The sequence below is a fragment of the Miscanthus floridulus genome, chromosome 3, assembly GCF_019320115.1.
Source record: "Miscanthus floridulus cultivar M001 chromosome 3, ASM1932011v1, whole genome shotgun sequence".
NCBI lineage: Eukaryota > Viridiplantae > Streptophyta > Magnoliopsida > Poales > Poaceae > Miscanthus > Miscanthus floridulus.
In genome coordinates, this window is record NC_089582.1 from 15,467,342 (window position 1) to 15,490,768 (window position 23,427).

Here is a 23,427-nt window from a genome sequence, read left to right on the forward strand (position 1 = left end):
GTGAAAAATCATTGTGTTATCTTGTCTCCGAGGATTTCATTGGTATTCATTGTGATTGATTGATTGTCTCTTGCCACGGCGGTATATCTTCACTATCTCACTCTTGCACTTACATTGCTAGTGTAACTAAGCTCTTTAGTGTAATTAGTTTTGAGAACAAGCTTGTGTGTCTTGTCTAGTGGTTAGTGAGGCTCTTTAGTTAGTTTTTGAGAGCTCACTAACTTAGTGGTAGTGACATAGCCTTTTGTGTGTGAAATAGAGATCATAGCAACTAGAATTGTGGATAGGTGGCTTGCATTTTTAGTAGGCTAACGTAAGAATTGCTTTGGCTCATATTTGTCTAACCACTTTGCTTAGTATTAATGTAGAAATTTTTATATGCTATTCACCCCCTCGATCCATTAGGACCTTTCAAGGGGGCGTGGTGCCGATCGCTGCCACACTTCGCGAAGCCATTCGGACTCGCCCGCGACGATGGGAGGTGTGCACCATCAATGCCACTCGCCGCCACACTTTGCAGAGCCTTACGGACTCGCCCGCGACAATAGGGGGTGTGCACCGGCAGTGCCAGTCGCCGCCATACTTTGCGGAGCCATTCTGACTCGCCCATGATAATGGGAGGCGCGCACCAGCAGTGCTAGTCACCGCCACACTTCGCGGAGCCACGACCATGGGAGGCGCGCAACGGCAGTGCCTGTCGCCGCCACACTTCGTGGAGTCGTTTGGACTCGCCCGCAACGATGTGAGGCACACACTGGCACCGCCAGTCGCCACCACATCTCGCAGAGCCATTACCGGACTCGTCCGCGACGATGGGAGGCGCGCACTGTCAAGCATCCTGTGCCTGGACAGCAGCCCCTCATACGCCCTAGCATCGGTCCACCGGATCGACGACAGAGAAGCTGGCCACCCTTCGCTGCCGCGCGCCGTCCACGCCACCGCACCTGGCCGCCATTCGCTGTCTTGGTCGGCCGCTCCGCCCAACGTGGCCACGTGATGTGGCTGCCATGGCCGTAGGCCAGGCCACCAACCGGAGTGCCAGCCGGTCGTCGGGCTGGCCACTGCAGGTTGGGCAGCCAGCCTGGGGCGCGAGCTGGCTGGGCGCCGTGTCCGCAGGCCAGGCCGCCAGCCGCCACCGCCCGCATGCGTAAGCCAGCCGCGGCCACGCGCTGTCCGGCCGCATATGCCCTGCCGCCGCCGAAGAGAGACCGGGGCTGGGCAGTCGGCCGCTAGCACGAGCTGTTTGGCCGCCGCGGCTGGGCTGAGAACTGCCACTGTGCACCACCCGGCCGCTACTCCGCAGCTGCCGCCATACCTCACCACACGTGCGAGGACGCCAGATCCGGAGGTGTGGACGGCGGATCCGGTCCTGGGGAGGCTGGATCCGCCCCGCTGGCCATCCGAACCAGCCAGAGACGTGGTAGAGGAGGAGTGGCCGCCGGCGCTATTGGAGAAGCGGAAGCCTGAGCAAGAGAACGAGCAGAGCGCGGATCCGCAATGGAGGAGCACGGATCTGGCCATCTCCTATGCGCATCTGCTGGTAGCCCGCGCAGCCACGCCACCACCGGCCATGGGAGCCCGCAGCCATGGGGGAGCGAGGGGGAAAAAAGAGCAGAGGAAGAGGGTGTAGGGCCCTGCCGCCGCCTTCATTGCCTCCACGCGGGCACCCGCCGGCAAGCTCTGGCAGCAGCAGGGGATGGGATGGGAGGGAGGAGGCCGGCGGCGGTGTGGTCGGGGCCGCCGCCCGAGTCACCCACGTGACGACGCGGGGGGGGGGGGGGGGGGGGGCGAGGAAGAGAGCGGGTTAGCTGGCCCTCTATCTAAATACGCCGGTTAAAACTACTTATAGGAGTCATTTGTAACAGAGGGAGTAGAAAAGTGAGAATGCTCAAGCAACAACGGTTTGTAGCGTGGTGACTCACCGACGAATCTTCACCAGCCTATGCGAGTCAGCTAGTTCTTGCTTGTTTGTGTTTTTTTTGGTGCATGACATAGTTATAGGTATTTTTTTCTCCATTTTTATTTGTATTTGGAACATATATAAAACATAAAAAAACATACGTACACGGAACAAAAAGTACGGACACGAAGCGAAGAAAAAACGGACGATAGGCGTAGTCGAGTTGGAAAAGATGAAAAAATATTGAATCGGAGGATAAAAACAGGCCATGAAAAAAATACAAACGGTCACAGGAAAATACAACCGAAGCGCTTAGATACGGGCGTCCGTCCCATCCGCGCATGGCTTCCCACTCTGTTTCGCCCGCCTCTCTCAAAAACTCTGCCGCACCCACCTCTCATGTAAAAACAAAAGTTCCCGACTCCGTCGTGCCATCACGGCTTCACCGCGCCGTGCCGCCGAACGTCCGCCCCACTCCACCTGGCTGTCATGGCACGTGCGCCCCCATCCTGTGCTGCGCCCCATCCCCCGCCACGCCGCACCACATCCCCACCGGACCTGAGTCTACCTTGCCCGTCGCGGCCAAGACGTTCACCACACCCCCGCGACACCAGGAGGAGGTTATCGCTAGTCCGGACATCAACTCCCGTGGCCGGCCGAAGACATCGCGGCAGGAAGGGGAGGCCTGCGCCTGGGCGTATGTTGGGCCGTTGTTCTCGATGCCCCCCTGACCCAAGCTTGCTTGCTACCACAGTTTCCCACCAGGTAGGCCATGGCCGCCGGCGACGCTGTGTTTCAACTGTTTCAGGCGTTTTAGACTTATGTTTCAAGTGTTTCATCTGGGTGTTGCAAAAGTAGATCTGGGATATTACGTATGTTGCAATTGTTATATACGTATGTTACAAGCCTATATTTCACGTGTTTATGTGTTTCACACATATGTCTCAAGTGTTAGTTTCATATGGATGTTGCATATCTTATTATGGCTATACACGTATGTTTCAAGCGTATTAACACTTCAAACGTATGTTACAAGTGTTTTATCTAGATGTTGTATATATATATACACACACACGGTAAGGCTATTCTACGGCTGGCTACAGAATAACTTATTCTATGGTCACCTTAATTTACGATAATGTTTGTACCAATTTACGATAATGACAATACACATTTACGATACATGGGTTACTATAATTCAAGATGATACTTACATAATGCTATAGTAAATCACTTATGAGGGAGTTACTGTAATCTCGTAAATTAGTATAGTAATTATCGTAACTCAAAGTGGCCACACAATAACTTATTCTGCGGCCAGCTACAGAACAGTATATGTGTGTATATATATATTTATATTTATATTTATATTTCAAACATATGTTTCAAATGTTTTATCAGTTTCGAGACGTATGTTGCAAGTGTTTCGTATGCTATAAAAATAGAAGATAGGTTACCGCGAAGAACATCAGGTCCTCGAGAAGGCTCCCTCACCGCTGGGTTGCCTACACGCACGGGCGAGGGCAGCCTCCAGCCTGCCGCAGCGGAGCGGTGGCCGGAGAGCGCGCGGAGCTACGGCCGGCAGCCAGCCGAACGCAACGTCGGAGGTGGATGGAGGCAGGGACGTTCGGCCCCGCGTGCACGTGGGCGTGGAGCTTCCCAGACGCGGGCGTCGGAGGGAAATGGAGCAGCAGGCGCCGGGGTTCGGATGCCAATGACCGTTCGGATGTCCGCGGGCGCTTAGCCACACCAAAAAAAAAAAAAAAAAAAAAAAAACTACAAACAAACTGAGATGGACACGCCATTTTGTTTGGGAATAAAAGAAGCGGGTCGGATAGATGCAACTTATCCGGTGCGGTGGGCCTGGACGACGTACGAACCGAACCCACTTCTACTTCTCCCTCATGTTTGCCTCTTCCAATCGATTCCTCCTAGAACCGGCTAGTACGCAATGGCGGCAGCGCCGCCACCGCCGCATGAGCTGGTCGACGACGTCATCTCCGAGATCCTGCTCCGTCTCCCGCCGGACGAGCCCCAGTGGCTCTTCCGCGCCGCCCTCGTCTGTAAGCCATGGCTCCGCACCCTCTCCGACCCCGCCTTCCTCCGCCGGTACCGCGACTTCCACGGAGCCCCTCCTCTCCTCGGCCTCATCGACGGAGAGAGAGAAATCGACACAGGTCAGGGTCCCCGCTTCGTCCCCACCACAGCAGTGCCCGCCTTGCCCATCCCGGAGTCCGACGCACCCTTTGCGTTTCCCTGGCCCTTCGACTGCCGCCACGGCCGCGTCCTGATCCGCGATCTTGAGAACATGGGTGAGGATTTCCATGTCTGTGACCCAGTTACGGGTGACCGCCATTGCGTACCCCAGCCGGAATTCGAAATCCATTGGAAGGGGTACAATGCCACCGCCGTGTTCTGCGCTGCCGCTGGCTGCCATCACCTCGACTGCCGCGGCGGCCCCTTCTGTGTGGTCATCATGTTCACCGACGACCACTCGGAAACTACCATGTCGGCGGCCATGTACTCATCGGAGTTAGGCGCGTGGAGGGCACCAGTCACTCTCGACACTGCTCCTGATCCGGAGCACCACCGTGGTCATGTGGTGTACCACCGTGGTCCCCTCATTGGAGACGAAATCTACTTCGCACTTCCGCCGGCTGCTACAATTGTCAAGTATGACTCGGCCAATAATTTCTTAGCTGTGGTTAAGCCCAAGCCACCGACAATGGACGGCGACTTCGTGCTTATGGTGATGGAGGATGGTTCTTTAGGATTTGCTGCCATTGAGGATTCCAGACTTCATCTGTGGTCGATAAGGGTGAGTTCAGAGGGAACTGCGGAATGGGTACGATGCAGGGTTATTGATCTAGAGAAAATGATAACCATGGCGTATGCATCTGTGGAGGAAAAGACGATCATGGCGTACGCATCTGTGAGTGGCTTCGCGGAGGGTGTGGGCGTCATCTTCATCAGCACGTGTGTTGGGTCGTTCATGATGGAGCTAAAGTCAGAGCGAGTGAGGAAGGTTGACACGTCTGTGTTCTTATTACCGCACTTCCTATCCTACATGAGCTTCTACACTCCTGGTATCGTACAGACCTTGCTTATCCTTTGGCCTTTTGTTATGGTGGGAAAGGTATACCACCGCCGTAACAAGATGAGTGGCTAAGGTAGCAGGGGTCGGGCCAGGCACTAGGGTGCGGCCAGCCACCAGGGCAAGGCATGGGAGCCGGTTTGGGCCACAGCCAGGTCTGTAGGAGTTAGTTATTAAGAGTCCGGCCTAGTTGGTTTGGAGTTTGTTGAGTCAGGGCTGTCAGCCCTTAGATTTAGGAAAGGTTTGTTATTGAGTTGTTATAAGTATCAAACAATCTAAAGGAATAAAGGATAGCCTGAGATTGAGTTTATCTCACCTTGGGCCCTCGGGTGTTACTGTTCACGATCTCCTATTGTCATCAAGCTTCCAGCTAGGCGCCGAGCACGGCGCCGCCAGTTCGTCGCCGGGGTTTCAAGCCCAGGCCTCTCGTCTTCCACTCCTACTCTCTTAGGTCCCTAAGCTCCAACACCTTCGTTGTCTTTGCAGCTTCGATATGTTTGCTTAGTTGGTTTTGGCTTGTGGATGAACTACTAATTACAAATTTATGCAGAGCAAACATAATATATGGCACAGAAAAGCCAAACCTAAATTTTAATATGTCATTATCTTGGTGCATTGTTAGATACGCATATAAATCTGTTGATCTTGTAATCATCCTACCTTGTTTCAGATTTTTTTAGAAAAAGAAATTTGATTGTTAATTTCTTGCATATCTTTAAGCTTTTATGTGGAGCTTGTTGTAGTTAAATCTTTGGAATTATTACTACCACATAGCTCATTGAAGTGCAAGTGCCGAGTCAGAAGTTGCTTATGAATGCTATGGATGTCATTCTTTTCAGATCGTTTGTTAGGAGCACCCGCTGATCTCTGATGTAACACATCGAAGCAAGACCTTTCATAATGGACGATCCATCATCTTAAGTGTGCTGTTATTGACTACCAAAACGTCCAGTTTTTTTTTCTTTTTCTGTTGAGCTGTTTAAGTTTGAATGGTGCAAAAGACATTATGATCTATTGTGGTTGTAGACGATCTCTCATTTGCTTGAGCAGTTTTGGTGTAATTTTCAGGCATATTTGATTTAATGTTAGGTTAATGCACCATTCATCTACATGGAACTAAAACTTTCTGTATTGCATACCATAGTCCTTTTCCTGAATATCAATTTCAGATTCAGTTCTAGTTTCAATTCTTAAAGATGGTTGCCAAGTAGCACTATCTGAACTTCATGAAGGAAACAATAAAAAAGTAGTAGCGTCTGACCTTTTGTGGTTTGTGAATAGATAGAAGAATTTAGTTTGCGGTTTCTAAGTTTAGATGTTTTACTAGTAAAAACTTGCAAAAATTGTATCTCAATGGTCGAGGAAGGTTAAAGGTGAGGTTTTTCATATATTCATATGAGCTCAAGTTAGTGTGGAGGAGGAAGCAAGACTTGCCTATGGTATACGTCTTCTATGTGTTTTCTGATAAATTGTTTCTGGTTCGTGAACAATTAGGCATACTGTAATCACTTAATTCTTATTTTCACATATATATTGGTTGCCAGAATACCGATTTGTGCCTAAATGATAATAGTGCCTAACTGCTACTCACAGTATGCCTAATCATTTAAACTTTTGGATTTAGTACAGTATATAGTTCAAGATTATTGTAGTTTGCCACTGTTAGCAAAGACACGCTGATATCTATCTAAGCTGCCTCTTGACAGTCAAAACAGATGAATCCTTCATGTTAAGCCTGTTGTTGTTAGTTTCTGTCAAAGTGTATTTTCTTAAACTATTTCAGTACGAAGTTTCAAGTCATTGATCATTGATCCTGACCATATATCATTGTTAAATCATATCTGAGTTTAATATGATCAAAATTATACATGAAACTAAAATTATATGCAATCTCTTCTGTTTTCTAAGACTAGGTAATCGGTTTGGACCGAGACTTTGGTTTGGTTCAATCGATTTTTATAAACTTCGGTTTTCAAACAACTGATCGGTTGATTACAACAGCAAAAACTGACATAATTGGTTTCGGTTTTTTCAGTTTGGTTTCTGGTTCCACCAAATAATCTGATACTCTGGCGGTGACGCTGGCATAGCTCGGAGCTCGTTGCGGGCTTGTGGCATTGCCACGCTCCGCCTCAGTCGCGCAGATGCGCTGCTAAGGCGTCGACCATGGTCGCGTCCCATGCTGACCGCTACGATCTTGCTAGTCGTGCTGCCTCTGAACCCTGCCCCGCTGCTACGGCAGACACTTCTGGCTTCGCCGGCTCCGTGCACCCCACCTTGCCGAAGTGCCAATACAAAGTTGGTTGTTGCGCGACCGCCAACACGTTGGCCCCGCGCTACCGCCCCCATGCGGCCGCGCCCCCTCCCTACCACTACAATGCGTAGCTGAGGCAGTGAATGGAGAGCATTGTGCACCCTTATGTGTGTGGTGGTGGGTTGGGTCATATTGGGCCATTGCCGCTGTTGCTATGTAGACTGTTGGCTCCTGTGCTCTGCTGCTCAGTGCTCTCAGGGTCAGTTTTCTCGGTGTTTTGGTTGGCTTGGACCCTGAAACCGAAGCCGACAACCAAAGTCGAACCCACTTCTACTTCTCCCTCGCGAACCGGCTAGTACGCAATGGCGGCAGCGCCGCCGCCGCCGCATGAGCTGGTCGACGACGTCATCTCCGAGATCCTGCTCCGTCTCCCGCCGGACGAGCCCCAGTGGCTCTTCCGCGCCGCCCTCGTCTGTAAGCCATGGCTCCGCACCCTCTCCGACCCCGCCTTCCTCCGCCGGTACCGCGACTTCCACGGAGCCCCTCCTCTCCTCGGCCTCATCGACGGAGAGAGAGAAATCGACACAGGTCAGGGTCCCCGCTTCGTCCCCACCACAGCAGTGCCCGCCTTGCCCATCCCGGAGTCCGACGCACCCTTTGCGTTTCCCTGGCCCTTCGACTGCCGCCACGGCCGCGTCCTGATCCGCGATCTTGAGAACATGGGTGAGGATTTCCATGTCTGTGACCCAGTTACGGGTGACCGCCATTGCGTACCCCAGCCGGAATTCGAAATCCATTGGAAGGGGTACAATGCCACCGCCGTGTTCTGCGCTGCCGCTGGCTGCCATCACCTCGACTGCCGCGGCGGCCCCTTCTGTGTGGTCATCATGTTCACCGACGACCACTCGGAAACTACCATGTCGGCGGCCATGTACTCATCGGAGTTAGGCGCGTGGAGGGCACCAGTCACTCTCGACACTGCTCCTGATCCGGAGCACCACCGTACCGTGGTCATGTGGTGTACCACCGTGGCCCCCTCATTGGAGACGAAATCTACTTCGCACTTCCGCCGGCTGCTACAATTGTCAAGTATGACTCGGCCAATAATTTCTTAGCTGTGGTTAAGCCCAAGCCACCGACAATGGACGGCGACTTCGTGCTTATGGTGATGGAGGATGGTTCTTTAGGATTTGCTGCCATTGAGGATTCCAGACTTCATCTGTGGTCGATAAGGGTGAGTTCAGAGGGAACTGCGGAATGGGTACGATGCAGGGTTATTGATCTAGAGAAAATGATAACCATGGCGTATGCATCTGTGGAGGAAAAGATGATCATGGCGTACGCATCTGTGAGTGGCTTCGCGGAGGGTGTGGGCGTCATCTTCATCAGCACGTGTGTTGGGTTGTTCATGATGGATCTAAAGTCAGAGCGAGTGAGGAAGGTTGACACGTCTGTGTTCTTATTACCGCACTTCCTATCCTACATGAGCTTCTACACTCCTGGTATTGTACAGACCTTGCTTATCCTTTGGCCTTCGTTGTCTTTGCAGCTTCGATATGTTTGCTTAGTTGGTTTCGGCTTGTGGATGAACTACTAATTACAAATTTATGCAGAGCAAACATAATATATGGCACAGAAAAGCCAAACCTAAATTTTAATATGTCATTGTCTTGGTGCATTGTTAGATATGCATATAAATCTGTTGATCTTGTAATCATCCTACCTTGTTTCAGATTTTTTTAGAAAAAGAAATTTGATTGTTAATTTCTTGCATATCTTTAAGCTTTTATGTGGAGCTTGTTGTAGTTAAATCTTTGGAATTATTACTACCACATAGCTCATTGAAGTGCAAGTGCCGAGTCAGAAGTTGCTTATGAATGCTATGGATGCCATTCTTTTCAGATCGTTTGTTAGGAGCACCCGCTGATCTCTGATGTAACACATCGAAGTAAGACCTTTCATAATGGACGATCCATCATCTTAAGTGTGCTGTTATTGGAAGGATGAAATATACCCAAAGACTTAGCCTTAGATAGGAGTGCTTGGAAGACAGCTATTCACGTGCCTGAACCTTGATTGCTTCTGCTGGGTTTCAACTCTAGCCTTTCCTAACTTGTTTGGGACTTAAATGCTTTGTTGTTGTTGTTGTTGTTGCTGCATCATCTTAAGTGTGCTGTTATTGACTACCGAAACGTCCAGTTTTTTTTTTCTTTTTCTGTTGAGCTGTTTAAGTTTGAATGGTGCAAAAGACATTATGATCTATTGTGGTTGTAGACGATCTCTCATTTGCTTGAGCAGTTTTGGTGTAATTTTCAGGCATATTTGATTTAATGTTTGGTTAATGCACCATTCATCTACATGGAACTAAAACTTTCTGTATTGCATACCATAGTCCTTTTCCTGAATATCAATTTCAGATTCAGTTCTAGTTTCAAGTCTTAAAGATGGTTGCCAAGTAGCACTATCTGAACTTTATGAAGGAAACAATAAAAAAGTAGTAGCGTCTGACCTTTTGTGGTTTGTGAATAGATAGAAGAATTTAGTTTGCGGTTTCTAAATTTAGATGTTTTACTAGTAAAAACTTGCAAAAATTGTATCTCAACGGTCGAGGAAGGTTAAAGGTGAGGTTTTTCATATATTCATATGAGCTCAAGTTAGTGTGGAGGAGGAAGCAAGACTTGCCTATGGTATACGTCTTCTATGTGTTTTCTGATAAATTGTTTCTGGTTCGTGAACAATTAGGCATACTGTAATCACTTAATTCTTATTTTCACATATATATTGGCTGCCAGAATACCGATTTGTGCCTAAAAGATAATAGTGCATAACTGCTACTCACAGTATGCCTAATCATTTAAACTTTTGGATTTAGTACAGTATATAGCTCATCAAAGTGTAAACAGTGATTAGAGCGGTTATGAATTAATTCTGTCCATGGTATCTTTCAAGATTATTGTAGTTTGCCACTGTTAGCAAAGACACGCTGATATCTATCTAAGCTGCCTCTTGACAGTCAAAACAGATGAATCCTTCATGTTAAGCCTGTTGTTGTTAGTTTCTGTCAAAGTGTATTTTCTTAAACTATTTCAGTACGAAGTTTCAAGTCATTGATCATTGATCCTGACCATATATCATTGTTAAATCATATCTGAGTTTAATATGATCAAAATTATACATGAAACTAAAATTATATGCAATCTCTTCTGTTTTCTAAGACTAGGTAATCGGTTTGGACCGAGACTTTGGTTTGGTTCAATCGATTTTTATAAACTTCGGTTTTCAAACAACTGATCGGTTGATTACAACAGCAAAAACTGACATAATTGGTTTCGGTTTTTTCGGTTTGGTTTTCGGTTCCACCAAATAATCCGATACTCTGGCAGTGACGCTGGCATAGCTCGGAGCTCGTTGCGGGCTTGTGGCATTGCCACGCTCCGCCTCGGTCGCGCAGATGCGCCGCTAAGGCGTCGACCATGGTCGCGTCCCACGCTGACCGCTACGATCTTGCTAGTCGTGCTGCCTCTGAACCCTGCCCCGCTGCTACGGCAGACACTTCTGGCTTCGCCGGCTCCGTGCACCCCACCTTGCCGAAGTGCCAATACAAAGTTGGTTGTTGCGCGACCGCCAACACGTTGGCCCCGCGCTACCGCCCCCATGCGGCCGCGCCCCCTCCCTACCACTACAGTGTGTAGCTGAGGCAGTGAATGGAGAGCATTGTGCACCCTTATGTGTGTGGTGGTGGGTTGGGTCATATTGGGCCATTGCCGCTGTTGCTATGTAGACTGTTGGCTCCTGTGCTCTGCTGCTCAGTGCTCTCAGGGTCAGTTTTCTCGGTGTTTTGGTTGGCTTGGACCCTGAAACCGAAGTCGAACTTCTCGGCAATAAAAACCGAAGCCGAAGCGAAAACCAACACTTTGGCTCGGTTTTGGCTAGGTTTGTTGAACGGTTTTTGACTTAAATGTGCCCACCCTGACCGTTTTCCTTTCAAGAAAAATTATTATGTGGTTTCATGTCTTGAAAGAGGGTTAAGTAGCACTTTCAAACATTTTGGTCATACAATTGGAAACACAGAAAGATCCAAGCGATAGTATCGATTCAGCATAAAACCATTCTCATCATTATTAAAAGACAAAGAACACCTTCTGGTAGACTTGTATGAAACCTAGAGATGACTCCTGACGTTTTATAAAGAAATCTTGGAAAAATTGATCAGCTTAGTGGGACATGAATATATAACATTGGATGTGTCCACTGAAAAGTAGGGTGTTTTAAAGGGGTTGGACACTCAAAATTTTTGAATTGTTGGATCAAAGATCTAACACACCTCTCTTTTGTTCTACCTTTGGTCTCTTTCTTCATCATCTCCACAGCTTGCTCATGGTGTCACTGCACAAAACACCCCTGCCCTGCCCGCTAGCCTCAACTCCGGTGGCTCCTCGCCACCTGCGGATCTACCTCCACCACCACACCAACACAAATGCCGCTTTGCTAGGGCATCACCGTGACTCCTCTGCCCTTACCCTACCCAACAGCTTTCCTCCACCGCCTGGCTAGCGGTGCCACTGCCGCCTTGCCACCCGCCGCTCCTGCCCCCGCGTCCGCCACAACCGTTGTTCCGTCCTTCCCAAAATTTTCTTCTAAACCTACTGCAGTCGGAGAAGAAAGGCCACCTAGCCCCAAACCCTAACCAAACTAATCAGGCGACAAGAGCCTGTGAATCGGGACATTGAACGGATGCCTCGAAAATCTGGGTGTTGGATTTCTCCAAAACAACCAGTGCCATTTATCATTTCTCACGAAACTAGGTAGCATTTGCTTCTTGTGATTTGTTAAGCGAAAAAGAGGTAATGCATATTTTGTATATATGTAAACATGCTAGGGTCACATACTGAGCACCAACTCAGAACATTATCTGCTTGGACGAGTTTTGAAAGGAGTTCACATGGAATTCGCACTTGCTTTATTATTTGTTTGGTTCTAGTGGACATCATTGGAAGCAGTGTCGGTGTTTCGAGTAAACACCAACGAGTATATTTCTAATATTGCGCATCTGGCTCGGATGGTGTGCTAAGAGGACACGAGGTTTATACTGGTTCAGAAGGAATGTCCCTACGTCCAGTTCGTTGCTGATACTCATGTTACTAGCACTGAAAAGTTCGTAGTAGGGGTTACAAATGGGCGAGAGAGGGACATGTCCCAAGTCTCTGGTGGAAAGAATGAATGGGTACCGAGAGCTCGGTTGCTGCTCGGCTATGTGTTTGAGGTTTGATGCTAGTGGTTTTTGATCTGATCCCCTTTAGTGGGGTGCCCTGCTTTTCCTTTTATAGGCCAAGGGAAAGCAGGGTTACAGTGGGAGAAAAGAGGAGAACGAGAGAGAGAGAAAGTCCTTCAGGGTCGTCGGGCCTTTCTTTTCCTTTGCACGGGTCCCACTGACATGGCAGGTGGTGACAGGGACAGCTCCACACTGGGCGCCTATCCACCGATGATGCCATGCCCTGGCGTTGTCAACGGGTCATGACGTCCCACTCCATGCCGGCGGGCGGCGTGGCGAACCAACGTGCTGATCAGCGGCCATACAGGGAGTAGTCAGCATAGTGACCACGCGTCCATCACTATGGGCGATGTGAGTTCCCTAGAATGACATGTCGCGGGGGACGGGTCATGTTGAGACGTGACCGCTCCCTGCACGATGCCAGAAGTTTGACCTTGGGTTGTACTTTCTGGCCCCTAGTGGCTAGCAGCGGCGTGAGCTTCCGTTAGGAGTCGTGCCCGAGGGATCGGGCGAGGCAGAGCTAGCCTTCAGACGTCGGGCGAGGCGAAGCCCGCCCTCAGACGTCGGGCGAGGCAGAGCCCTCCCTTGGGGGTCAGGCGAGGCAGAGCCCTCCCTTAGGGCTCGGGCGAGGCAGAGCCTGCCCTTAGACATTGGGCGAGGTGAAGCCTACCTTCGGGGGTCGAGCGAGGCGGAGCCCGTGCCCTTAGTGTCGGGTCACAACTGCGGGCTATCATGGTGACGCCTGAGGTACCAGCGCGACCTGCGCCATCGGTAGCCCAAGCGACGGAGTCTGGCGTGGGCTAGACGGAGGGGGACGCGGCTGAGGGGTCCCTGGATGTCGTGGTGCTAGGAGAGAGGTTGGCGCTCGTACCGCTGACCCCTTCCGTCATCGGAGGGGGTGTCCTAGAGGGAACGTCGTGGCGAGAGGGCTCGGCGGCGCTTGGAGCTGGCGGGGAGTTGTCTCTGGCCATGACGTCGGTGGGCGGTGACTCGCCTGCGAAGGGCGAGCCCCTACTCTGGTGGACAAATCCACAGGACCCGGCATCGACACTCTTCACCCTCGACGCCGCTGCTGAGAGCATGGAGCGGGAGAGCCTTGACGTGGAAGTCGCGTCCATGCTCGAAGCTTTGGACCATGCCCGGGGTGCCTTGGCCGACGTTGTCATTCCCGCTGGCTAGGTATTTGCTTGATCCTACTTCTCGCCCTTTCCTTTCTCCGCATATTTTTGTATTCTGACCATAGTTATTAAGGCGGTAAGGCGAGGTGCGGCGCCCGACCCCCTTCCAGACGCCTAGGCGTTTAAGGCGCGAGGCGAGGCGACGCCTTACTAACGTCTTAATATATAATACCACTAGAAATCAGAAGCAAATCATACCATATAATATCATAATAAATAGAGCTGCTACAGTACCATGACATAACATAAAGTAGCAAACTAGCAAATTTGAAATCTCTCATCTCTCAATAGGAGCAAATTAGACTCTAGTGACATAACATAACTTAATTACTAGTGCTGCTAGTCCATAGCAGCCACAGATAGCAAGCAACCAGCGGAGCAGAGAAGGAGCAGAGCAGAGGAAGAAAATGCAGAACAGAGTCCACGCAGCAGAGCAGAGGAAAGAGATGCAGAGCAGAGGAAGGAGGGAGAAAAGGACGCACCGAAGGCAAGGGGCAGATCAGGTGGGGATTGGGGACGACCTCTTCTCTTCCCCTCTCTCCTCTGTTTCCCTCTCGCCCTTCGGACGGCGGACGGAGCAGTCGCGACGGGGCGGGAGTCGCGGACGGGGCGGGAGTCGCGGACGAGCTGAGTCGTGCGGATGGGGCGGAGTCGCGCGGGGCAGCCGCCTGCGGCGGCGCCGGCACCGAATTTCAGGTGCTCCACCGCCCTCTTCTCTCTTCCTCTCTCCTTCCTTTCCCTCTCCCTCTCCCTCTCTCACTCTCTCGGACGGAGCAGAGTCGCGCGGACGGGCGGCCTCGCGCGGCTGGGACGGACTTGCGCGGGGCAGTCGCCTGCGCCGCCGCCGCCGCCGGATTTGAGGTGCGTCGCCGCCCTCTCCTCTCTTCCTCTCTCCTTCCTTTCCCTCTCCTCTCTCGCTCTCTCAGACGCGATGGGGATTGGGAGCTTTGGCGGGAGGTGTAGGCGCGGCGCTGCTGCTTTTCCCGCGCGAGGGCGTCGCGCCATTCTTTTCCCGCCCGCTCGAGCGCGCGGCGCCGCTCTTTCCCCGCGCCTTTTACGTCCGCGGCGTCCGCCTCAGCGAGGACGACGACTAGGCGACGCCTTCGACCGCAAGGCGACGCCATACGCTGGGACGGTGCGGCGACAGCGACGCCGCGCTTGAAAATCCGCCCGGACGACTAGTCGTCGCCTAGGCGACGCCTAGGCGACGCCTTAAAAACTATGATTCTGACCATCGTCTTCTTTCAGTCCCTCATCTCTGGTAGTCGGGGGAAGTCATGGTTCCTTCGTGAGCAGAAGGAAACCTAGGACTGCCTCATCGAGGAGGCATGGCTATGTGGGGAGGTGATGGCTCTGCTTGCTGCCGCCCAATAGAAGGTGGCTGAGCTGACTCCCCACACTAAGGAGGCGGGCAGTCTTCGGTCATGGGTGGCCGAGGCCCGTCGGCATGCTGACGAGGCCGAGAGGGCGTTCGAGGCCCTATCGGCGAGATCATGGCGGGACAACGTGGAAGCCGCCATGGTCAGGAAGGAGCGGGATGAGCTGCTCTAGAAGGACGTCGGGACCCGCCAGCGGATCCTTGACCTTCTAGCCGAGGTTGAGCAGGAAAGGGAGCTGAAGCTGGGGGCCAAGGAGAAGCTCATGGCCCTGTAGAAGAGGGTGAACCTGGATGCCAAGGCGGTCGCCCGGCTGTGCAAGGAGCTGGATGAGCTATTCCAGACCATGGAGAGACTCCACTCGAAGCATGGCATGGCTTGCGAGGAGTGCGACCAGGCCCTCTGAGGGCGTGACTAGCCCTGCCAAGAGCGCGAGGTCGAGAGCATCTCTATCGGGCTGGCTATGGACCTCACTAAGGCAAGGAGGAATCTTCAGGCAGAGAACGATGAGCTCAGTATCCTGAGCATCACCCTAGAAGTGGTCTGCGATGACCTTCAGGTGGTGCGGTCGAAGGGGACCAGCTCGCTCGCGGCCCGTGTTGTCGAGATCATGGCTTGGGTGCGCCAGCTCGAGAGGAATGCCCTTCAAGCCAAGGTTAATCAATCCTTTGTGATTGCTCGTTCTCATTACGGGGATAGCATCAACCTGGAGGCGATGAGCCACGGCTTTGTGTCGGGCTATGAAGTCCATGAGCTAGAGGAGATGGAAGCAGCGGTGGCTCCCCTTTCGTAGGACCTAGCGGACAGGATAGAAGACATAGTTCTCCCCTGGAGGGGCTAGTTAGTCAGATAGGTCGGATGATCATTATTGTAATTAGCGGACAAGTGCTGACCCTTGTGTATCGTAAAAACAAACTCGTCATTTCGTTTTGTTTGATTGAATTTGTTTTTTCTCCCTTTTTATGTGTGAAAAGGGGTTAATGCATTCCGACCCTTCGGTTTGTTAAGACCATAGAGCTCGAGGTATAGGATGGAAACTCTGATCATGCTGGTGAGCAAAGATGCCATAGCCACCGAGGCGTAGGTCTCTTGCAGTCTGACCAGCCTTGCTTAGTCATTTGTTTCCGTAGACCTTGCCACTAGGTTTAACATGAGGAAGAGGTCGGGCATGGTGACTATTTTAGAAAGGGTGTATATATACCCTTATCAGCCCCTGGGTGAGGCCCAACCCCTTGCCATTGCTGGGGTCAGGTGTCACTAAAGATCGAGGAGAGGATAGCTAAACTGATAGGAGAAAAGTGTCTCTTGTTTTCGTGTGTACCTCCTCCCTAGGATCTAAGCCATTGTTCTACGACCGAGCGTTCGGTCTCCTTGCGAGTCCTACTTTCCTTGAGCCCCTATGCGTAGCAGGGGTCTGGTCGAGGGTCATCTTGTCTTTGTGATCGTCGCCCCGTCTATGGTTTCCGCAACCGGAGGGGTTGAGCTAATGTCACTTGCCTCGATGGCTTGAGTGACGCACTCGGTGAGCTTGCTAACGGGCATGTTCAAGTGAAATCCGGGTCCGTCGTTTATGATGGGGTCGGCATGGCCCTTGCATGGCATTCCACTGCTCCTTAACCTACCTCTCGGCAGATGCCCGAGCCGTTCTGGAGAGTGTCTCTGGTGACCCGATGGCCACCCCTCAATGGGGATTCTATGGGCTCGGCTCAAGGTTAGGATCGAACAAGAAGATTGAGATGACCATGTTCGCTTCCAAGCTGGTCGGGCAAAGGCCATTGGGGCTCATCTGTGTTTTCTCCCCTAGCTCTGTTCGACGTGAGGAGGCCTCAGACTCTTTGCGGGTCGGCCTTCGAACCCCGGTCTCCTGATTTTGGGTCGGGCGGCTCAAGCACTTGAGCCCCATGGGGGGTTGGTAGGGGTCGGCCAGATTTCATACGTCACCCCATCCTAGGTTTTCGCAATCGGAGGGGCTGAGCTAACGACACTTGCCTCGATGGCTCAAGTGTCACGCTTGGTGAGCTCACTAACGGGCACGTCCGAGTGGAATTCGGGTCCATCATTCACTGACGAGGTCAGCATAGCCCTCATGTGGCATTCCACTGCTCCTTAACCTGCCTCCCAGCAGATGCCTAAGCCATTCTATTGGCTTGGGTGGCCCACTGGCCTCTCCTCGATGGAGATTTTGTGGGCTTGGCTTGAGGTTAGGATCGAACAAGAAAGGCCTAGATGTCCCTGTCCACTTCTGAGTGGGTTTGGGCAAGGCCGCTGGGGCTCATCTAAGTTTTTATCCTCTGGCTCTGTTTAACGTGAGGCAGCCTCAAGCCCTTCGCGGGCTGGCCTTCGAACCTCGATCGATCGCCACTCATGTCGAATGAGACGACTATCGCTTCGTGACGCGACGCGAAGTGTTGTGATGCAATAACTACATATGCAATGCTTGGATGTATGATATGAATGTATGGATGAATGTATGAATGAATGTATGAATGCATGCATGAGAATGGTGGAATGAATGTTCATGTATTGGAAAAGTAAAGAGGGGGTTGGTAAAGTTACCTCGATGGCTCGAGTGACGGGTTCGAGGAACTCTTACCAGAATATGCCAGTGCAGGGTCTAGGTCCGTCGTTCATGACAGAGTTGGCGTAACCTGCATGGAGCATCCTGTTTTTTCCTACCCGTCTCTTAGCAATGGCCTGAGCCATTCGATGGACTTGGGCGACCTGCGGGCCTCTCCTTGGAGGAGATTCCATAGGTAGGCCCCTCCAAACCCTTCCGGGGAAGGAGGAGGCTAAAGCTCAGGGTGCGCAGATAAAAACTCTGATCACGCTGGTGAACAAAAACGCCGTAGCCGCTGGGACATAGGTTTCTAGCGGTCTGACTAGTTTTTCTTAGAGTTTGTTTTCGCACACCTTGCTTCTAGTTTTTTAACGTGAGAAGGGGTCAAGCATAAAGAATGTCTAGTGAACAGATATTCTTGCCAGCCCCCGAGCGAGGCTCGACCCCTTGCTGTTGCTAGGGTCGAGGGCTCGATAGCGAAATAATTGTGAGTAAAGTAAGGGTGGCCCACTGGCACAGGAATTACCTCGATGGCATGAGTGACGGGTTCATGGAGCACTTACTAGATATGTTTGAGCAGAATCTAGGTCCATCGTTCGTGACGTGGTCGGCATAACCCTCGTGGGGCATCCTGCTGCTCCCAACCCGTCGCTCGGTAGCAGCTAAGCTGTCCGGTCGATTTGTATGACCCGCTGGGATAGGACTTACCTATGAAAACAGAGGATGAGAACATCCCGTGCAAGAATTTAGTTAGACAGATAAGCCAGGCTACGAACTTCCAATAAATGGACAAGCTCTTGAATTCTGTTATAGCCTAACAGATTTTTAGCCCTTCTCCCCTTTCTGTATAAAAAGGTTAGCGTGTTTCGACCCTTTCCATTGTCAAGGCCGTAAAGCTCGGGGTGCGGGTGAGCAAACTCTGATCATGCTAGTGAGCAAAGGCGCCGTAGCTGCTAAGGCATAGGTTTCTCGTAGTCCGACCAGTTTTACTCAGAGTTTATTTCTGTATCCCTAGCTTCTAGATCTTGACATGAGAGGGGGTCGGACATGGAGAAAGTTCACTAGGTGGATGAACTCTTAAACGTGCACCGACCTATTCGGTAGCCAAAGCCAAAAAGCTCGAGGTGTGGAAAAAAACTCTGATCACACTGGTGAGCAAAGACGTCGCAGCCGTCGAGGCGTACGTTTCTCGCAGTCTGACTAGTTTTACTCAGTGTTTGTTTCCACAAACCTCGCTTCTAGGTTTTAACGTGAAAGAAGGTCGGGCGTAGAGAATGTCTATCGGATGGGTACGCTCTTATTAGCCCCTGAGTGAGGCCCGACCCCCCGCCGTTGCTAGGGTCGAGTGTCACTAAAGGTCGGGGAGTTCGATAGCGAAACTGATAAGAGAAAGTGTGTGTTTATTAAGGGTAAAAGCGACGTAGCTGCTCGATATTCCAAGCATTGGCGAAGACCTCGCCATCGATGGTCTTGAGCTTGTAGGCGTCTGGCCGGAGCACCTCCACGACCACGTACGGTCCCTCCCACAGTGGGGAGAGTTTGTGGTGGTCCTTGCTGCTCTGGATGAGGCGGAGGACTAGGTCTCCAACGTTGAAGGCCCGACCCCACACTAGACGGCTGTGGTACCAGCGCAACGCTTGCTGGTACTTGGCCGAGCAGAGGAGGGGCAACATCGCACGCTTCATCCAGCTGGTCCATGGCATCCTCGAGGGATGCCTCGGCTCCCTGTTTGTCATACGCCCTGACCCTTGGCGCTCCATAGTTGAGGTCGGTCAGGAGGATAGCCTCAGAACCATAGACCATGAAGAATAGTGTGTAACTGGTGGCCTAGCTGGGGGTCATCCTCAGGCTCTAGAGCACCGCGGGAAGCTTCATGACCCATCACCCACTAAACTTGTTCAACCGGTTGAAGATCCTAGGCTTGAGGCCTTGTAGGACCATGTTGTTCGCGAGCTCGACCTACCCGTTCATGCGGGGGTGCGCCACGGCGACCCAATCAACCCGGATGTGGTATTCATCGTAGAATCAGAGGAACTTCTTTCTGATGAACTATGTGCCATTGTCCGTGATGATGGAGTTTGGGACTCCGAAGCGATGGACGATGTCGAGGAAGAACAACACGGCTTGCTCAGACTTGATCGCAGAGATTGGCCGAGCCTCTATCCACTTTGTAAACTTGTCTATGGTGACAAGCAAGTGGGTGTAGCCTCCGGGCGCCCTTTTGAGAGGTCCAACCAGATTGAGCCCCCAGACCATGAACGACCATGTAATGGGGATCGTCTAGAGTGCTTGGGCTAGTAGGTGAGTCTGCCGACCATAGTATTAACACACTTCGTAGGTGCACACAACCTGCTCGACATCGACTACTGCGGTCGGCCAGTAGAAGCCTTGTCAGAACGCATTTACAACCAAGGTTCTAGGTGCGGCATGGTTACCGTAGACCCCCCATGGATATCGCTCAGCAAACGCTTCTCCTATTCGATGGGGATGCAGCACTGTAGGATCCTGATGTGGCTTTACTTGTAGAGTTTGCCCTCAAAAAGGACAAAGGACTTAGCGCTGTAGCCATCCTGACAGTGACAGTGGTGGCTGAGGTGGAAGATAGAGATCACTGAGGGTGCTAAAGAATCAGTTACGAGGAATATATTGCGGTAAGCTTAATTCAATTGTTGCTTTTTTGAGGAATTTACTAGGAGGAAAGTTTCTATATGAAGGTTTGAACTGTACATTCATTAATTCAAGTGAGCATTTAAGACATATACTAGAAACTGTGTAATAACTTACATCATGAGTAATCACAAAGAAACCATCCGTAAGCATTTAAGAATTTATACTGAACATAGAAGTTAGTGGTATAGTTTTATTACGCAGTATAAATTCTATTATATAACCGGGGGACACTTGTGAATATTGTCGGTCTCAAAGCAGCCACATCATCCATGAGCTTCAAATTATCCTGGAATTTAATGTAGTAAATAAAGATAAAAGAGTCATAATGGTAGATTTGTAGGTAACAAATTATGGGATGCAAGTACAGATGCATAACTTAGAAATGCCACATAAAATGTTTGCTTCATACAGACCAACAAATAAACAGGAGATAACCATGCATGGGTATAGTTAACTGGTGTTGTGTGGACACAGGAAGTCCACAGCAGGAAAAGTTGATGGTGGGGGGAGGGTTACAGTGACCACCAAGGGGACATAACAACTGCTACGAGTGAATTTAAATTGATAAAATATTATATTGACGATGAAAGATCCTTCACACTGGTCTACAGCTAGTCTATGAATTGTCCAAAGCTTTAAAAAAGGTCATCCAAACTAAGAGCAACTCAAGTGCACAATGCATATTTTGCAATAGATGATCATATTCCTACAACTACAGGCACCAACTTATAGATGAACCCTTAGTAGTTTAGTGTTAATTAATTCTCAGAATGCACATCAAAATTGTTCTGTAGTTACATAGTTATATAGATACCATTCCAAATAAAGGATAGCGTTGCTAACAGATAACTAGACAGGTTGTTCTGAGTTACAGAAAATATAACTTGAAGGCATAGTTCACTTTATTGAACCAAGGGAAATAATCATAGTGAAGAACTAGGCCAGAAGTTCAAGTGTACATTACCGAAATGGTGAATAAGGATTTTTAAAAGGATGATGCTGATATAATTGTACAAGGGATGCATAAACAAATAAAGTGACTGCACCGTACGAAGGTATGAGCAGGAAGAACAAAATGACAGCTGGCACAGCAATGGCTCACCCACGTTGGTCAGATTCTATTAAACAAAGAACGTGTCCATATATATCAAACACAACCAGTATGAAAATAATTCTATTCCATTGATTCTGTTACTACTAACTGATAGTCTGATACTATTAGGACACGGACGAGTACGGATCACATGGAAACTCAAAAGGCTAAAACAAACCTTCTTCTCCTTTTCAAGAATCTCCCTAGTAGGATGATGAGCAGTAGTAACACACGGATTCTGGAAATAATCAGTCAAGAGATTAACAACAATCAATATTTGATCGTAAAAATAGGTGCCATAACAAATTCATCGCATTAGTAGTATTATACCTTGAAATCACTACCTGAGTATCCTCCTGTCAAGATAGCTATAGCTTTTAGATCAACGTCATCTGGCAAATCTTCCCTGGCTAGCATTACACAAAGATTTTTTGTCCTATTCGATGCATCTGGCAAATTCACAATAAACCCAGAGAAACCATTGGCCCGTAAGACTGATAAACTACTGGCTGATGTTGGATTAGGCTATAAATAAATAAACAATAAATCACCTCCTTCGAAGTCCACCTAACAACAGCCTCATCAGGATCAAATGGCCTGTTAGATGCGGCGAGTACTAATACACGTTCATCTTACGCGCATGGCTCCATGTTCTCCAGTGTTCTCCCGCCTTCCCAACATGCCATCAATATAAAAAAAGGAGAGGATGAATGAGCCGGACAGTATGTATCAATATGAGATTGACAACAAACTATGGATATGGTGTCCTGGTAGTCTGGTACAACTGAAATAAATAGAAAACGTTCATGGACCACCACACCACTATAACTCACCCAAACAGTAAAATTCATTGACATGGCTGGTATAAAACAGAATATAAACAACACAAGTTAGCTTTCTATCAGGTAAAGGTAGTGTTCCATTGCTGGCGTAGCGCTAAAAACAAAGAATTATTGCTATCTTAAGAACAGCCAACCATATCCAAAAACAGAAAGTAATCAGTGCAAAGTAACATGCTGAAACAAAACACTTGCTATTTTTTTCCTCAATCAAACGTCATACAAGGCAGACTTTATTAGGCTCAGCTGATACATACTAAAATAGATGTCCTCCACAAGATACCACAATGATGTGTTTCATGGTCAGTTTAACCTCATTTAGCAAGAACTGTATGACTCCATGATAGGAGTATCCATCTGTTTTTGTTTTTAGGATATATTGGTACCTAATAGAAACTACCCATGTATCCCTATTTCTAAAAGCTGATCCACACTATTTAAGAAATAAGGAACTCATTGAAAGGAAATAATGGAGGTATGCAGGCTATAATCTCACTCAGATATGGGTATAACCTAGTGTATATAAGTAAAAAAACATCTAATTTTGTAGAGTCCAGGTTTTATTAGACTCGCTAGAGTACCTTGTTCTAACATGAATCGATCTTTACATGCATATAAAATCGAATAAGACAACCGGCAGGCACTGAATCGATGGCATAAATGAAGCAAATCGATCTTCGTATGCATCAGATAAAGAACATAGCTATTACGTACCTGGTTCAAATCACTGGGTGGTTGCTGCACGGCTGCTCTGCTCCGCTGTGTCACCTGACCTGTGTCCATCGCCTCCATCCTTAACCGTGGGGAAGAGATGAGGACATGCATCTAGGGTTTCGTGAGCAGTGGAGGAGACGCGGACTGGCAGGAGCAAGCCGCATCGGGAGGAACCCGCAGCTGCGGCCGCCGGCGGTGCTTGCTAGAGGCAGCGGCGTCGTCGCCTAGGCAGCGCGCCGCGCGGTGAGGCAGCAACGCTGGGGCCCGACAGGCACACCGCGACGCCGAGAGAGAGGGAGAGGGAGAGGGAGAGAGGAAGGGAAGACAGGGGCATGAGCGGCGGAGGAGAAGGAGGAGAGCGGCCGCAGCGGCCACGCACCGCTCGCGCTAGTTGCCGTCGGCGGCGGTCGGGGCGAGGTCACGAGGTGCGAGCGTCGGGTGGGAGACGGGGGAGGGGGTGAGTTTTTTTGTGTGAGAAGC

At 50.1% G+C, this 23,427-nt stretch overlaps 1 protein-coding gene, 1 long non-coding RNA gene and 1 pseudogene across 3 annotated transcripts; 2 read left to right on the plus strand and 1 right to left on the minus strand.

Moving 5' to 3' along the window:
* The first annotated feature begins 3,790 nt into the window (after positions 1-3,790).
* On the plus strand, positions 3,791-6,096 carry LOC136545067 (uncharacterized). Of its 2 annotated transcripts, none has more exons than XM_066537113.1 (2): positions 3,791-4,986; positions 5,834-6,096. In XM_066537113.1, the coding sequence occupies exons 1-2, from the start codon at positions 3,852-3,854 to the stop codon at positions 5,863-5,865; spliced, it is 1,167 nt and encodes a 388-aa protein (XP_066393210.1). In that variant the 5' UTR covers positions 3,791-3,851; the 3' UTR covers positions 5,866-6,096. The 2 variants fall into 2 exon arrangements, 1 of the variants encoding a protein (XP_066393210.1); XR_010780905.1 differs by having other exon boundaries at positions 3,824-3,963.
* Positions 6,097-7,610: 1,514 nt separating this feature from the next.
* On the plus strand, positions 7,611-9,182 carry LOC136545068 (uncharacterized; annotated as a pseudogene).
* A 12,343-nt stretch (positions 9,183-21,525) lies between these two features.
* On the minus strand, positions 21,526-23,065 carry LOC136545069 (uncharacterized). The gene is made up of 4 exons (XR_010780906.1): positions 22,948-23,065; positions 21,946-22,064; positions 21,725-21,804; positions 21,526-21,632 (listed from the first exon to the last, which is right to left on the minus strand). It is a non-coding gene; the product is annotated as an uncharacterized lncRNA (long non-coding RNA).
* Positions 23,066-23,427: the final 362 nt, after the last annotated feature.